The sequence below is a fragment of the Panthera uncia genome, chromosome B4 (assembly GCF_023721935.1).
Source record: "Panthera uncia isolate 11264 chromosome B4, Puncia_PCG_1.0, whole genome shotgun sequence".
In the NCBI taxonomy this organism is placed as follows: Eukaryota; Metazoa; Chordata; class Mammalia; order Carnivora; family Felidae; genus Panthera; species Panthera uncia.
In genome coordinates, this window is record NC_064809.1 from 113,893,424 (window position 1) to 113,911,182 (window position 17,759).

The following is a 17,759-nucleotide window of genomic DNA, read 5'->3' on the forward strand; positions in this document are numbered from 1 at the left end:
TCTCACTCTCGCTCTCACTCTCGCTCTTGCTCTCTCCTCTTTCTGCCCCTCCCCAGCCCCTCTCAAAAATAAATTAACTAAACAACAACAAAAAATCATAACTGCCCTGACAAAATGGATTCAATTTAACAAATACATTTTGGGTAATTATTGGATGCAAGACACTATTTAGGCATGGTTAAACATTGAGGGATGCCCAGACTGAGGTGCTCTCTTTATTTTCAGTCTTGTGACATTCATTATTTTGAGAGATAATATTTACTGGGAGCCTACAATGTGCCAAGCCTTAAATATCTGCTTTTAGTAGGCAGTGTTACTTAATGGTTACAAACATTGTAGAGCCAGATGGTTAATGATATTGAACCTGGTTCTTCCATTTCATAATTGTGTGAACTTGGACATATTTCTTAATCTTTCTGTGGCTTAGTTTCCTTGTCTTAAAAATAGCGATAACAATAGCATCTACATCACAGAGCTGTTGTAAGGACTAAATGAATTAATTATGTAAAGCACTTTGACAGAGTCAGGCACCTTGTAAGTTCTCTGGAAGTGTTGGCTTTTATTATTATTAAGTCCTCACAATTCCATCTATAAGTATTATGGGTCCCATTTCCCAGATGAGGAAACAGAAGCTGATGGAGGTTGGTTAATAGAATACCTGCAGCCTAATGTAAATTTCAATGAGGGGGGGGGTGGTGGTGGTCACTATCTAATAAAAGAATAAGAATAGTTCACAGTATAAAAGGGGTGCTTTTAACTTAATCGAGAAGCCTGCAGTCCTACAGATGGGTAGGAGGAACAAAGCCACCAACCCAGTGAAAAAAGCAGAAATAGAACTTTCACACCTTGGACACCTGGAGTGCATTCCTTTCCTGAACAGCCTACCCTTTCACTCCCCTGGGAAATCCAGCCTTCAGCTCTTCTCACTCCTTGGAGGGGCCCCAGGGAAGACCCTAAAGGCCTACCCATGCACTACAGTAGGAGCTCTCTTCCCACAGGCTTGGCGTTTCCCTACACACTGGATCCTGGCATCAAGGATCCCAGCCTACATCCCCTTTCATTCATCTTCCTGCTAGTATGGGCTGCTGAGCTTTCTCACCAAGACACCCCTTTGGTGGGATGACAGGTGCACAAAAGGAGGATTAGTTTAAAAGACTGTTAATGGGGGCACCTGGGTGGCTCAGTCAGTTAAGTGTTGGACTTCAGCTCAAGTCATGATCTCATGATTCATAAGTTCAAGTCCTGCATCAGGCTCTCTGCTGTCAGTGCAGAGCCTGCTTAGGATCCTCTGTTCCCCTCTCTCTCTGTCTCTCCCCCACTCTCTCCCAAAAATAAATAAACTTTAAAAAAAAAAAAAGATCGTTAATGTTTAAATAATGAAATCCCTTTGAAGACAGCTTTTTGTTTTGTTTTGTTTTTGCCTTTTCTCTTTCAGAGGCTTCGGTTCTGTATCCTCTTCCAAGGAATGGTTTCTGGTGCCCAGGATGAAATTGAACAGGGGCAGGATTCAGCCATGAGGCTTAGTGTTTTGGGCTTCTGTGAAGTTCCCAAAATATCATCAGCAGATGGTGTTGTATTCTTTTGCTTACTGTTAGCAAAGAAGACAGGAAGAGGATGAGGAAGCAACCACTCCAGAGCTGCCAGTGGAGGGAAATCACCTCCTGTTTTATGAATATAATTCTCATCTTAGACATTTAATTTTATGTAACAAATAATTGAAGTTGGGGGGGGGGAACCTAGATGGCTCAGTTGGTTAAGCATCTGACTTTTGATTTTGGCTCAGGTCATGATCTCATGGTTTGTGAATTCAAGTTCAAGACCCGAGTCCAGCTCCATGCTATGAGTGCCGAACTGCTTGGGACTCCCTCTCTCCTTCTCTCTCTCTCTTTCTCTTAAAAGAGATAAATAAATTTAAAAAATAATCAAGGGGGCAATTTCCCAGTGTACGCCTAACTCTTGAGCAATATTAAAGTTTGATCAGGGCACTAAATATTCTGGCTTCTACCCAGAAAGTAAAGATTTGGGATGTATTTTCATTTCAATTTTAACTTTGTTGATTTATAATCCTGTAAAATTACCTGTAAATTAGTCCTAAAGGAGATCTCAAAAACTATTTGGCCCAATTTTTGTATCAACCACTATTATATTTTATTTATAGCTTTTTATTTTATTTATTTTTAAATGTTTATTTATTTTTGAGAGAGAGATAGAGACAGAGTGTGAGCAGGGAGGGGCAGAGAGAGAGACACACACAGAATCCGAAGCAGGCTCCAGGCTCTGAGCTGTCAGCACAGAGCCCAACGTGGGGCTCAGATGAACAGTGAGATCATGACCTGAACCGAAGTTGGATGCTTAATCAACTGAGCCACCCAGGCGCCCCTTTATAGCTTCTATTTTAAATTTAATATATTTAAGTGACAAGGGGAATTTTTTAAATATTTCATAAAATTTTTGCAAACAGTAAATACCACATTTAGGTCCAGTTTTGTTGTAGGTAAAAGGGAAATAATGACATATACTTTAATGATGCAATATAGGACAGCAACTTATATACTAATATTTTGAGTTCTTTCTTTTATATATAACAGCTTTATCAAAATATAATTCACATCATACTAGTCACTATTTAAAATGTACAGTTCAGGGGCACCTGGGTGGTTTATGACTCTTGGTTTTGGCTCAGATCATGATCTCACAGTTCATGGGAGCCTGCTTGGGATTCTCACTCTCCCTCTCTCTGCTCCTCCCCACTCTCCTGCTCACTCTCTCTCTCTCTCTTTCAAAAATAAATAAACTTAAATTAAAAAAATTTTAAATGTACAATCCAATGATTTCTAGTATATTTGCAGAATTGCCCAGCTATCACCTCAGCCAATTTTACAACATTTCCATCCCCCTCAAAGAAACCCACATGCCCATCCATTAGCAGTAACTCCCCATTCTTTCCTCCCCTAGTTCCCCTGGCAACCACTAATCTACTTTCTGTCTCTATAGATTTGCCTATTCTGGACATTTCATACAAATGGAATCATACAATATGTGGTCTTTGAGACTGATTTCTTTCATTTAGCATAATGTTTTCAAGGTTCATTCATGCTGTAGAATGTATCAGTACTTCATTCCTTTTTATGACTGAATAATATTCCATTGTACAGATATACCACATTTTGTTTATCCATTCATCAATTGAAGGACATTGGGGTTGTTTCTACTTTTGGCTATTATGAATAATGCATTCAAGTTGTTTTATTGTTAGACTACATTTTATTTATTAGTTATCAGTTATTTGTCAGTTGAGTTCTCTTTTTGAAAATGTGTTAAGGGTGTTGCAATGGAATTATCATAGGGGCTCACAAATGGGGACTCTAATTTTAGCTCAGACTTCAGGACAAGAAATGCTTTTTTTTCACTAGGAATTTAAAATGCCTGTCATAAAAAGTAAAAGAGAAAACTAAGCAAACATGTGTATGGATGTGTGTGTGGATGTATTTTGTACAATAGACAAATGCTCTTTTCTGTGGATACACTGACAGAAGGGATTTGAGATTCAGAGGAAGAGAAAATTTTAATTTCCATGCAATACAATTTTAATTTTACTTGGCAAAAAAATTTTTTCATGTGCATGAATTGCTTTTATACACAAATAATATACTCTCACTCCTACCTCATAGTGAGCTTTCTCATTGGGAAGCTGTAAATAGTAAATTCTCTGGTTAGAGCTGCAGAAAGCTTCAACAACCTTTAGCCAGAGCCAGTATTTGCAGTTTGTTGGAGGAAAGTGAAGTTTCACACAGGAGTCAATTAATAAGGATTTAACATTAATAAATAGTACTTAAGCAAAGACTTTGACTCAGTTATAAGAACACTGATGCAAAAAACAGGCATTTCAGGAGAACCTAATACTCTAGAGTCTGGTGCAATAGGGTCCAGCCTGTAGTGAACTCAGCCCTAGTCCTGCCAGTTAGATGTTTTCACCTTCTTAGTTATGTAAAACCAAACACTGATCTCACATGCCTCTGAACATTCTTTGCATTCTTTTTATATCCATATATTATAGGGGTTTATTTGGAGTTTATCACCATAGACTATAAGCTTACACCTTCTCAACCAATTCTTTTTTATCTCCACACTGTCCCAAGTGTTATTATATATTGATACCTAAATGAGGTTGACCCTATCAGACTAAGGGTCATATTCAGATGCCAATACTAGGAAAAACTAGTTCCCATAAGGGAATTATGTCTTAAAGGGGGCTATTTTTGTCTGGGTGAGTTATATATTATATCACCTAATAGGGTGATTTGTGAGAGACAAAATTAGACAAGATATACTTCTGGAAGGGGAAGGGGATCAGAATCCAGAGTTGTTACAATATATTACCTAGAATATCTAGTTTCAGTAAAAAATTATAAGACATGCAAAGAAACAGGAAAATGTGACACATAGGAAGAAAATCAGGAAATAGAAGCTATCTTTAACGGGTGCAGATGTTGGACCAGACAAAACCTTTAAAGCAGCTAATATGAATATGTTAAAAAACCCTACAAAACTAAAGGAGGGTGCGCCTGGGTGGTTAAATCGGTTCAGTGTCCAACTTCAGCTCAGGTTATGATCTCACTGTGGGTTTGAGCCCTGCATTGGGCTCCATGATGACAGTGCGGAGCCTGCTTTGGATTCTCTCTCTTTCCCTCAATCTCTGCCCCTGTCCCACTCACTCTCTTCCTCTCTTTCAATGTAAATAAATTAATTAAAAAAAAAAATAAAGGGAATGGTGTTTCGATTAAACAAAAATACAATTATAATGAGTCATCAGGTAGGGAATATCAACAAAAAGAAATTTTATTAAAAAAATTTTTTTTTCATGTTTATTTATGAGACAGAGAGAGACAGAGCATGAATGGGGGAGGGTCAGAGAGAGAGGGAGACACAGAATCTGAAGCAGGCTCCAGGCTCTGAGCTGTCAGCACAGAGCCCGACACGGGGCTCGAACTCACGGCCCGTGAGATCGTGACCTGAGCCGAAGTCGGACGCTTAACTGACTGAGCCACCCAGGCGCCCCATGGAATTTAAAAAATCTAAGTGGATATTCTGGAATTAAAAAATATGATAATGGAAATGAAAACTTCACTAGACTGGCTCAAAAGCCTCTCTGAGTTGGCATAAAAATCAGTGAACTTGAAGATAACTCAGTAGGGATTATCCAGTCTGCAGAACAGAAAGGAAAAAGAGTGAAGAGAAACAGAATTTCAGAGTCCCATGGGATCCCATTAAAAACATCAACATACATTAAACAGGAGTACCAGGAAGAGAGAAGTGGGCAGAAAACAAATGTTTAAAGAAATAATGGCCTAAACTTCCCAAGTTTTTTGGAAAACATTAACGTATACATCCAAGAAGCTCAGCATTTCAAAGCTCAAGGAGATCCACACCTACACACATTACAGTCAAACTGATAAAAGCCAATGACAAACAAAATCTAGAAAGCAGCAAGAGAGCAGTTAGAGAAAGAATAAAATGCAAATGGACCTGACGCTTAGTAAGCACTCACTAAATATTAGGTAGTTATGATTTAAATCTTCAAACTTAGAGGAGAATCAACCAGTATCCTTGTGTAAGAGTATATATAAGAATGAAAAGACTGATCCAACTTTAGGGAAACATGGGTTTTAAGTTGTTTTTTCAATAATGAGCATAATGTTATTATGTTAGCCATGGTCTAGGTCAGAATCTAAGCCCATAGTTGCATGGCATTCCTTTGACAGGTGTTTTTAATTCAGGGGTAGGCCTGTTGGTCTGAAGAGACTCAAAGGAAGGACATATATTTGATCCATGAAAAAAAGAGTTTTAAAATTTTTCCTGCTAGACATAAAAAGGAGCACATAGCCAGTGTCACTGGTAGCCACCAGGGGAACCACCTCAGAAGAAAGGATGCCAAGGATAGCTGAGTAGAAAGATGAAAAGAATCTGGATCTTACATGACATCACTAAGTCACAAATTATACTGCATCTAGAGCCCATCTTCTCTATAATTTGAAATGGAACTTTCTGTTATTTGCTATAGTAAAGCAATATACATATATATTGAGTATATATAACTGCTACAAATTTTTTGATTATATTTTTTATGGCTGTCTGTCTTAGAATCCCAGCTGATCTAGCCTCCCCCCACCACCTATTCCCAATAGCCTGACACAAATATTTCCTGGAGTCTTGTTAATTCACTGTTCAATCATTCAACAAACATTTTATTAAGCACTCAGTATGTACTAGGCACATACTAAGTATTTGGGGATAAAGCAGTGAATGAGATATAAGTGGTGTCTCCCATCATGGAGCTCACATTCTAGTTACACAGACACAGTAAATGAACATTTAATTTCATATTATAATTAGTGGTAATAAGCAATAAAGTCATCACTAGAATAACGAAAAGGATAAGCCTTCTTAAAATAAATGGTCAGAAGAGGCATCTTTTGGAAAACAGTCTGGAAGTTCCTTAAAAATTTTTAAATTGAGTTACTGTATAACCACACAAAAACTTGTTTGTGAATGTTCACAGTAGCATTATTCATAGTAGCCCCCAAATGGAAACAACACAAATATTCGCCAACTCAGGAATGGAGAAATGAAAGGTGGTATATCCATATAATGGAATATTATGTGGCCATAAAAAGAAATGAAGTAGTGATACATGCTACAACATGGATGAAACTTGAAAGCCTAATGCTAAGTGAAAAAAGCCAGTCACAAAATACCACAGATTATAGGATTGCATTTATGTGAAATGTTCAGAATAGACAAACGTGTAGAGGCAGAAGGTAGATTAGAGGCTGCTTAGGGTTAGAGGTGAGAGTGTTGAATGGTGAGTGAATGCTAATTGTACAAGGTTTCTTTTCAAGGTAACAAAAATGTACTTAAAAAAATTTTTTTAACGTTTATTCATTTTTTTTAACGTTTATTCATTTTTGAGAGACAGAGAGAGAGACAGAGTACGAGAAGGGGTGGGGTAGGGAGGGCAGAGACAGAGGGAGACACAGAATCCAAAGCAGGCTCCAGGCTCTGAGCCATCAGCACAGAACCCGATGTGGGGCTCAAACCCACGAACTGCGAGATCATGAACTGAGCCACTCAGGCACTGCAAGGTGACAAAAATGTTCTAACATTAGATTATGGTGATGGTGGCAAAACTGTGTAGATATACCGAAAACCATTTAATTGTACACTTTAAATGGGCAAATTTTATGGAATGTAATTTTTTCTCAATAAAGCTATCTAAAACAAAAAGAAAAAAGAAAGATCTCTCCTAGCAGGTGATATTTAAACTGAGACCTTAAAGATAAGAAACCTGTTGTGCAAAGAGTTGGGACAAGAGCTTTCAGTCACAGGGAACAAAGGCTGTGAAGGCCATGAAGAGAGACAGAAGTTTAGTAAACAAGGGGGTAAGTGATAGGCGATAGGTTGGAAAGGGGCCAGAGCAGGGAAGGTTTTCTGAAACTTTCAAAGTCACCAAGTTCCATTTTGATACATACTCTTATTAGGCAGTATAATCTACATGGCAGTCCGCATGAAATATTTAACAGTGAAACCCATGGATAAGGCCACAAATGGAGAGCTGTTAATTCCAAATGCCATATAGCTGCAAAACACCTTATTAAGAAGAAAAGAAGTATTAAGTGTTAAAAGGGAAAAGTATTTAAAGCAATAATTAGCCTATAACTGGGGAATTCCATTAAATTACATTCACGATTGTCATAAATATCAATTTCTAGGAGATATTCACATTCCAAGGAGCACAAGAAGAATTCCCATCTCCAAATAGTTCAGAAAGTAGGGATCCTATAGAATACCAGGCAGGAAAAAAATCACTAAAGCAATACAAATACAGATTTCATAGTGTCTAAACTTTGTGTGCAGTTGTGCAGTGTCATACTTGAGATCTGAAATAAAAGGACATGACCAATCCAGTCTGGACCAACACAGAATGTAGAAAGGAATCAGAGGATGACACAGAATTCTAAGTGAAAATGTAAGAATATCTGGACCAAAAGCAGAAGAAGACACCCAAGCCTTGCAAATTTTCATGAACACTCTTGAGAGGAGGGATTGGTGGTTAACAGACTAATACTGTTAAGTGATCATCTTATGTACTTATAATTCTCAAATTCTATTATACATTATTGATCAAAATAGAACAGGGGGTGAAGAGAGGCAGAGAGACAGAGAGAAGTCATAATTTAGATTCAGTGTTGCCCTTGTGATCATCTGCAACAATGGCTGCGATATTTTTGCAACTTCTTCCAAGGAAAGTAGAAGTTCTATTTTTCCACCCCTTGAATCCAGGGTTGTTCACATGACTTGCTTTGATCAAATGAGTCATTAGCAAACATGATACTAGAGAAGGCTTGAAAAGTGTGTATGCACTGGGATTTGTCTTTACTCTTGCTGCTTTTAGAACCCAGCCACCCAGTCAAGAAGCCTGAGCTTAGTCTGCTAGATACTGGAAACACATAGCCCAGTTTCTCTGTTGCTCCAGCCTATTGCCAGATACATCTAACCCCAAAGCCCATGCTCATTGCCACGATTATGACTATGATTATTACTACTCTTATTATTGCTCATATATTGTGTGCTCAGATCTAGACCTCTGTCTCAATGCATTAAGGGTTGGAAAGGTGAAAATTACACATTGGGATCAGAGTGTGCAAACCGGCTCCAATGTTTTTCTCTACCATGCAGACTTGGAAAAGGTTTCCATTTTCTATGAGCCTCAATTTGTCTCAGCTAGGAATTACATTTAATCAAGAGGGTTCCTGGGAAAATTAAATAGCATGAAAAAAGTGCCCTCTCAACACAAAGTGACACCCATTAGCAGTAATAAGGCTGAGATGTTTCAATTGAGCTCACCAGAAACAGTTTCCAAAGAATCTAACTTTAACAATCCCTGGAAAAATGAAGTGAAAATACGTTTGTTCTTCATGAAAGCAATTGTTAGTTTTCTGCTCTGTGATGTCACAGAATAAAATGTTCAATTAAAATGCTATAGAATTATGCAGTGTTTCTTAATCTTTCTTTCGAAACTGTTGAGTTACTAGGGTTGGGAGGGGGAAAGACTTTTTGAAAGTATGTGCTTTCTCAACCTTTGAAATGCTTCCAGATTCTGTCATCATCTTTTCATCTCAACATCAAAGTTGGGAAAGTCTCTTCCACCGGGAGGGCAGGTGCTCACATGCTGCTCACCAAGGCACTTTGCTACCCCATAAATCTGTCTCTCTCTACCTGCATCTTGAGAATCAAGCATTAGTTTTTTTATTTCTTTTAGATTTTTACCTACTTGTACTCTTTTGCTAGTAAACTTCTGACACATTCAACAGGTGATTTGGCTTACAAAAACAGCCAGGGAAGGGGCTTCACCAGAAGCATGGTCAGCACATATGAAATGCTTAACATGGCAGAAACACACAAAAGCATATTTCTGAAAGAGCTTAAAAAACGGACGAGGGGGTTCTTGCTTTCTACATGACCTAACTTTCAATTCGCATTGTCTTGAAATCAAGAGAAGTCAAAATACAAAGGATGGGAAAATATGTGATCAGGACTCATTCAAAAAATTCAAATTCAGCAAATTGGGAGGGTGAGTTTACTCACATAGTGCCTTAGTTCACTGAAAGGATGCCTTATGGATAAACTACAATGTAAATCTCTTCCTAAAACTCCAAAGGCCAGAAAATGTTTTTCTAAGGCCACATCTTATGCTTTTCTTTTATTTGCTACATTTATATACTTAAGGTACCTTTGGTGCAAATTTTCCATTTGTGGTGCTTTAAATATTAGAGTCACCAACTAAATTGAAATTAAGTACATGGGAGAGGAGCAGGCAGAGGTATGGGGGTAAGTAATATCCCAAAGAAGGGTAAATATAGAGGAACAGTAATTATTGTGTCTGCCGGATTGTTCCCCCCAAATTCATATTCACCTTGAACCTCAGAATGTCACTTTATTTGGAAATAGGGCATTTGCAGATGTACTTAAGATTTCGAGGTGGATTTAGAATGGATCCTAAATCCAATGGCTAGTGTCCTTATAAGAAGAGAAGAGGTCATAGAGAAAAAGGCAATATGAAGATGGAGGCAGAGATTGGAGTGACGTGTCTACAAGCCAAGGAACACCAAGGATTGCCAGCAACCACCAGAAGCTAGCAAAGCAGCATAGTATGGATTCTCCCTCGGAGCTTTCAGAAGGAATCAACACTGCCAATACCCTGATTTCTAATTTCTGGGCTCCTGAACTCCAAAGAATAAATTTTTGGTATTCTAACTCACCCAGTTTATGGCAATTTGTAATGGCAGCCACAGGCAGCTAACAATAAATTAACACATGGTGTAGGTGGTCTTGAAGAGACCTGCAGCATCTGTTACCTGCAGTTAGTTGGCTGTGGACATTTTGACATTGTCACCTGACTCCTTTAGCCCACCTTTGACCTCACCCTGATCCTTGCTAACACTTAGTGCTATACCTCACCCTCCTTTTCCTGAGCTTCTGAAATATGAGATGGAGAGGGATTGGAGTTGGGGAAAGCTGCAGGATATGGTGGAAATCAGGAGAAGATTTGGGTCAGGTACTGGTTAGGCTCAGGAATACCACTGGGATAAGAATTTGAGGTCAAGATCCTCGTGAGCAGTTTCCAAGGACAAAGAGAAACCCCAGAATTATAGAGAACAGGACAGGTCTTCCTGGTTAGTCCTTATTCTTGGGCAGTGTTATATTTCTACACTTAACCATCTCTGACTTGACAAAGAAACATTTAGCTGAGGCATGTTTCCTAAAGCATTATAGAGCCATAACACTTTAAAACACCAACTTTCATGATCCCTATGATGGCATCTCTCAGTGTTGTTCCTGCCTGTTTACTGTCACATGTGCACACATTCTCAGCCTTGGTATTCTCAAAACTCCCCACTCCATACATCCTCTGTCCCCACTTCCTGCTGCTCAGTATCTCTGTCTTAGAACTTTTCAGATCTTTACCTATCTACCTATTTCCATATCTGTCCATCCATCCATCCAGCCAGCCAGCCATCCACTCATCTGTTTTCTTTAAAAAAATATTTTGATGTATGACTGACATACCAAAAGTTATACATGTTTAATACATATAATTTAATGATTTGGGAGATAAGTATACATCCATGAAACCATCACCATATTCTATGCCATAAACATATCCATCACATTCAAAAGTTATCTATATCTGCCTTAGCCTACCTGTCTTAGAACACACTAAAAACTGACATGGTAATTTGTCTTATTTAGGTCTCACAACCACACAATAGGGTAGGTACAATGTATATATAAATTCTAAAATAATATTTACATTTTTATTATTATAAAATCAATAATACCTATATATTTCTTGCTAAATGACTATAAATACTATGTATAGATTGCTAGTTTTTTTTACAGTACTATATATAATATAAATGTATGTATATGTATACACACAAATGCATACAAACACACACACACACACACACACACACACACACACACATAAATTCCAAGTATTTACATTGTTCCTGTACTTGTCATCCTTAATGGGAATGCTATGTAATGTAGTGGGAGAATTCACACTGCTCTCTTCCCAGTCTTTCCTTTTTACCCATGGCCTTCTCCCACTCACCTAGATCTTGAACAGCACCTGTGGCTTCAGGAAAGTGTTGTGAGAATAACAGTGTCAAATTCTTGACTTTTGAGATTGAAAAGCTGAGATCTAGACACATGGCAATAGGGATATGGGAGAATACGTAATCTGTCAGGAGCAGATTTTTGTACCGCAAAGGAGTAGGGGGTGGAAAGGAGTATCAGAGGCTAAGTAAGGAAGTTCAGTGAAAGAAACCTCTAGAGAAAAAGCTCTGTGCCATCCTCCTAAGGCCAGTTGCAGGGTGGGTGTGGGGTGGGTGGGGTGGAGCCCTCAGTAGAGTAGTAAATCCCATACGAATTTGAGGGATTTGAAAGCCTGGGCAGGTGGTGAGCCTTGGGGCTGACCTGAGGCCCAACATAACTCAAGAGTAAGAGAATAGATGCATGAGGCTTCTACACAGACGGGAGTGGAACAGCCTTGATTTCCCCATGTTCAGGGTAAGACAAAGCCAGACAAATGTTTCTTGTGTGCTCATAAAGATGTGGGAGTAGCTGAGAAAAAGCCTGGCCTTGGAAGACCTTGCAACTGGAGCCAGAGGGATGCACCCATGAGCTTCAGAGACCAATCACACAGACCATTTAGAATGAAGATGCCTGAGAACCAAACGACACTTCCCCAGCTACTAATGCTTTCTCATTTTATCAGCTCCTTGGAATGGAAATGAACCCTTGGGGAAAGGATACCAGGGTTCTAAGTTTCTGCCACCCGCTGGTAGAATCTATCTAGAAATTAAATTGAGTGTTGAAAAAATAAAGTTGTATTTCCTGCTCATCTGAACATGTGGACTGAAATTTGTATCCATGATAACGGAACCCTGTAGCTCACTCTACTATTCCTCAACCAGTAGATTTTTGGGTTGGCTTCTCTACTCACAGGAAGTGAGATTCCATCAAGGTAGTGCTCTCACTTGCCTTGGTTAGAACAAACTCAGCTTTGTCTTATCAACAGGTTGATATTTTGGTGAGATTTTTGGGGAGCCAGCATTCCAGAGATCACCATTTAGTTTCGATCTGTTAAGCACACTCACAGCTGAGGGTCTTAGCTCTGGCTTTTCCCTCTGCTTACACTTTTCCTGTCCACAGCACGATTTGCCCTGCACTGCCATATGTTTCTGCTCACATGGTCCCTTATCAAAGAGGCTTTCTTTGGTCATCCAATATAGAATAGCAATTCCCCATTCCCACCACTCTTCAGTTCCCCTTACCCTGCTTTACTCATTTATTTTTTAAAGCCTCTTTCATCACTTGATATGGTATATATTTGTTTGTTTACTCTGTCTCCCTTCACTAAAATGTAAGTTGCTTAAGGACTTTGTTTTGTTCTCTTCTATATCCCCTGTGACTAAACAGTGTTCATGCTAGTAGGTCCTCTGCAAATATTTGTTGAATCAACGGATATTTTCTACAGACACCTTTTTGTTTCAATGTTCTGCATTCATTTCCCTTTCTAAATATTGCTCTTCAGTTTCCCTGTAACAAATCTCCTGACAAACAGGAACTTTATATTCCTCTCTACTCTAATCTGACATATGATAGATGCTCAATAAATATTTACTAAAGGAACAAAAAGAAAGGAGAAATGCATAGATGAATGAATAAGACATGTGGTAGCAATGGTGTGGCTGATTGACAGCAGTGTGAGGTAGCAAAATAACCTCATGCCCTCTTCTTTAATCCCTCTCTCGTCTCCTCCCCTACTCCCAGGATGGCTTATCCAGATTGTTAGCTAAGTGCTTGAATATGCAAAAATTAGTTGGATGGGGCATATAGCTATAAAGAGCTGAATTTCTCTTTCATAAGAAAATGAAAAGATTTGGAGGGTGGGGAATGAAAAGGGACAAGGGCTTTTAAAATAGAAGGGATAAGAATAAAAGAGGATCCTGGAGAGGAAAATGAAAAAGTGGACATGAAGCACTTTTAAAACATGTTTGTACATTTTACACTTCATTTGAGATGTTTGATGCAGCATGCATCATAAGTTTCCTGTGACCCAAACCACCAACAAATGTGGCCATCCTCACAGAGGGGTTTTTATGTTTGAAAATCAAAAAAGGAGCAAATTTCCCAATTGTCTCAAATAAAAGAGAGCCAGAATAAACCCACAGTTACAAGGCAGAGTGGAGAACAAGATTCAAAGGAGGCAGGGAGTCAAAGTTAGAGGAGACGGTGAGATTATAACCCCTGAGAATTTTGCAGCAATCTTGAGAAGAATGTGAGACTTTCTTTTCTTTTTTTTAAATTTTGTTTTAACGTTTATTTATTTTTGAGAGAGAGAGAGAGAGAGAGCACGAGAGGGGGAAGTGCAGAGAGAGAGACACACACACAGAATCCAAAGCAGGCTCCAGTCTCTGAGCTGTCAGCACAGAGCCTGATGTGGGGTTTGAACCCATGAACCGTGAGATCATGATCTGAGCCAAAGTCGGGAGCTTAACCCACTGAGCCACCCAGCCCCTGATGTGAGACTTTGTAAGGGTATGGGATGGTGGTACTGCCAGTGCAACCAGTTCTTAAGGGGGCAGAGAGGCCCAGCTGACCCCTGGCCCACCTAAATAACAGTCTTCCTGTTTCAGTTCCCAGCCTTTGTATTCTTGGGGCCTTGCCTTCGTATATGTCCCTCTGCTCCTGAGAGACAGCATTATCATGTGGATGGTGCAAATGGATTCTTTGAGACCTATGGTCTTCTGGCCTGTTGAAATTTGCAAGTCTCAACCTGGAGCAGCCATGAACACATGCATATGTTTCATTTTCCTTACCTAGTTTCCAAATTAGATTGACCATTTAAACGATTACTTTGCTGTCCTTGCCTCTGTTGGGATGTAGCTCTTTCTCCACCCCTTAACTTACCCACAAGTTCTAATTTGTCTGGAATCTCACATACCTTCTAGGAAAAGAAATGCTACCACATCCAAAAGGTGTAAAGGTTCCCAGGATAACTTGATCTGGCAGGTCACTGAATATGTTGGTGTACGTGCCACCCCAAGGGAGAGCAGAATAGCTTTGGCAGACAGCGAGGCGGCCAGAAGGATAGGTAAAATCCAGGTTAAGGAACTGATACTGATAAAAACCAACAACAATGGTAATAATTATTCTTATATGGAATGATGTTAACTCTTATCCTATTTAATTAGAAAAAAAATTATTTTAATGTTTATTTATTTTTGACAGAGAGAGACAGACATACAGAGCATGAGTGGGAGGGACAGAGAGAGGAAGACACAGAGTCTGAAACAGGCTCCAGGCTCTGAGCTGTCAGCACAGAGCCCGACACAGGGCCTGAACTCACGGACAGTGAGATAATGACCTGAGCCGAAGTCGGACACTCAACCGACTGAGCCACCCAGGTGCCCCGTATTTAATTTTTTTTCTAATCAACTATTTACAGATGAGCCGACAGAAGTCCAGAGGGGGTGACTCGCCTTCCCATGGTCACTGAGTACAATAATGGTGGTGCCAGGCCATGCCGGGTTCCCTGACTCCCACTTGCATATTCTTCCCATATGTTCATTACTTGCACCCTCATTTTTATTTACTTACTATTTATTTATTTATTTATTTATTTATTAGCTTCAGGTGTAGAAGTTAATAATTCAACACTTACATACAACATCCAGTGCTCATCACAAGTGCCCTCCTTAATACCCATCACCCATTTAACCCATACCCCCTGCCTACCTCCCCTCTGTAAACATCAGTTTTTTACATGCTCATTTTAGCCCCAAACTCTTTGAAACCAGTCTTGTGGATAATAGCAAGGAAGTCTGGTCAGATTGGTTCTATTAATGGAAGAGTCACTGGAAAACAAAGTTGCCCATTGCTACCCAGTATGGCCTGACAGCATGCAGCAGGAGGACTGTGTCTCCCTGCCAACATCTGTGGACAGATGAGAGCAAAGGAGGGCTGAGGGATAATTATGGATATGTGAACAAGTTCACAAAACCTAGCTGCACCAACCTCTTGAGGTCTTTTTCATTTTGGATTTGCAGGAATTTATCACAAAATCTCTTTTCTCTCTAAGCTAGATCCTCTTGATGCCCAATGCCCATGTGATTCTCTCTACTAACCAGGAAAATGAAGGAGAACTCATTTTCTCAGAACCATGTGAGCTGTTGTAGCCTAACAGCTACAACCAGAGGTTCCCTTAAATAGAAGTAAGTCTTGCAGACTAGAGAACTTGCCCCAACCTCTTTCTTGCATTGACTTCTCTTGTCTCCAGCAGGAGGGAAAGTGGACCCTTGAGAGCAAAAGATTGAGGCAAGGCATCAGACTTCCTGTTCCAATACTCATGAGATTTTCTGCTGAAACAGAAATGCCCTACCTCTCGAGACATCCTTTCCATCATGCCCAGCCCCTTCCATCCTCCTTTCCTCTTGGGATTTCAAAAGGATATTAGGTCAAAGAGGAACCGTCTACCAGGGCATAATGGAACTTTTTCATCTCTGGGTCAGCCTCTTTGACTGTTGGCATCTTAGGCTTCCTCTTCAGCAGCTCCAGCCAGAAACATTGGGAAACTTTGGGACTGTTGTCTACCTTCACCACACCTTTAGGGTCATTATAGTGGCGCAGGATAAGACATTTGTTGAATCCTTCTTTTTTAAGCTTTGCTTCTTCTGCTTTTCTGTTCAAAGAAAAAAATTCCAGAAGTAGTTAATTTCCTGATCTTATCAAGGGCTAGAGGCTGGGCAATGGCTGTTCTGGCCTCTGTGACCTCACCTTTACTGCCAGTCTAAGAGGCTTCCTTAGATCTGGACAGCTGGATTTTGAAATCTTTAGCCAAGTGTTTATTCAGTGCCTATCATTTGTAAACAGTTTTTGAGGACCTGCTGTGTGTGAAGCACTGGACCAGAAGCTTCAGAAAATGCAGGACTAGTAAGGAGTCCTCTCTCCCCACAGGAGCAACATGATTCAGCGTAGACCTTGGACGAGAACTGAGGTGAAACCTGGTGCTAACACTTGGGACTTTAAAAAAGTATGCAAAATACTAAAATCTGAGTCTTAGTTATTTCTCATTTGTAAAATGGGGGTAACAATGCCTCACAGAAATGTAGGGAATCTCTGGTTAATTAATACACACAGACCTCTAGGCATGGACCCCAGTATTTAGCATGCCTTCTAAATATACTAGTTGTTTTTGTTACAAGTTAGTGACACATACATACATACATGTTCATTAATAATAAGGTGGTAGAGGGGAAGAGTAGGTGAATATGAAACTACATATGTTCTGCATTTCAGACAGAGACCTTGAAATTAAGGTAGGCCCCTTGGAACAGTCATTTAACTATTCACAGATATTCACTAGGTATCTTCCACAGGCAAAATTCATACGTTCTTATGAGATAGGTGCTATTTATCCCCATTCTAAAAAGTCCCTGAATTTTGCAGCTGCATGGTAAAGCCAGGATGCAATGTCATGTATATCAGCTCCAAACTCTCTACTTTCTTCACTTCATGAGACTGTTCCCCATATTTCTAGTGTCAGGAGCTACAGAAGTTGTGGGCATACTATAAAATGTAGACCAACCAGTTAGAGTGGGAGAGATCCAAAGCATAAGAGACTCTTAAAAACTGAGAACAAACTGAGGATTGATGGGGGGTGGGAGGAAGGGGAGGGTAGGTGATGGGTATAAGAGGGTATCTTTTGGGATGAGCACTGGGTGTTATATGGATACCAATTTGACAATAAATTTCATATATTAAAAAAAATAAAAATAAACAAACAAACAAAAAATGTAGACTGACCAGGGCTTTGTATCTGAGGGTCAGCCAATGAAACAGAACTTCCTAGTTCTTGCCCAGCTTCCTGACCGCAACCCACATGCACACACAGCTATGCACACACATATACACTCATGTGCACATACATACACATACATATGCACATATACTCATGCACTCAAGCATGCCAGATTAGAGCTGTTGGCAACATGCCATTGGAAGAAGCCTCCAGAATCAGGCTGGAAGAGCAGAGACATTCTTGGCCCTCTAGGAGACCAACACCACCTGTTTAACATCCACATGGACTGGATGGCTTGCCTTTACTCCATGGTCCCAGCTACTAAAAG

General features: G+C 39.7%; 1 protein-coding gene across 2 annotated transcripts in view; it reads right to left on the minus strand.

Annotated features, from left to right (window-relative positions):
- The window catches only part of LOC125920318 (uncharacterized protein C3orf20 homolog), a 186,579-nt gene that overhangs the window by 125,699 nt on the left and 43,121 nt on the right, over positions 1–17,759 (minus strand). For both annotated transcript variants that reach the window (XM_049627470.1, XM_049627471.1), the window contains exons 7-8: positions 16,085–16,312; positions 14,576–14,725 (exon numbers count right to left, since the gene is read on the minus strand). In XM_049627470.1, the coding sequence (XP_049483427.1) occupies positions 14,576–14,725; positions 16,085–16,312 (378 nt within the window). The remainder of the gene's footprint in view (positions 1–14,575; positions 14,726–16,084; positions 16,313–17,759) is intronic.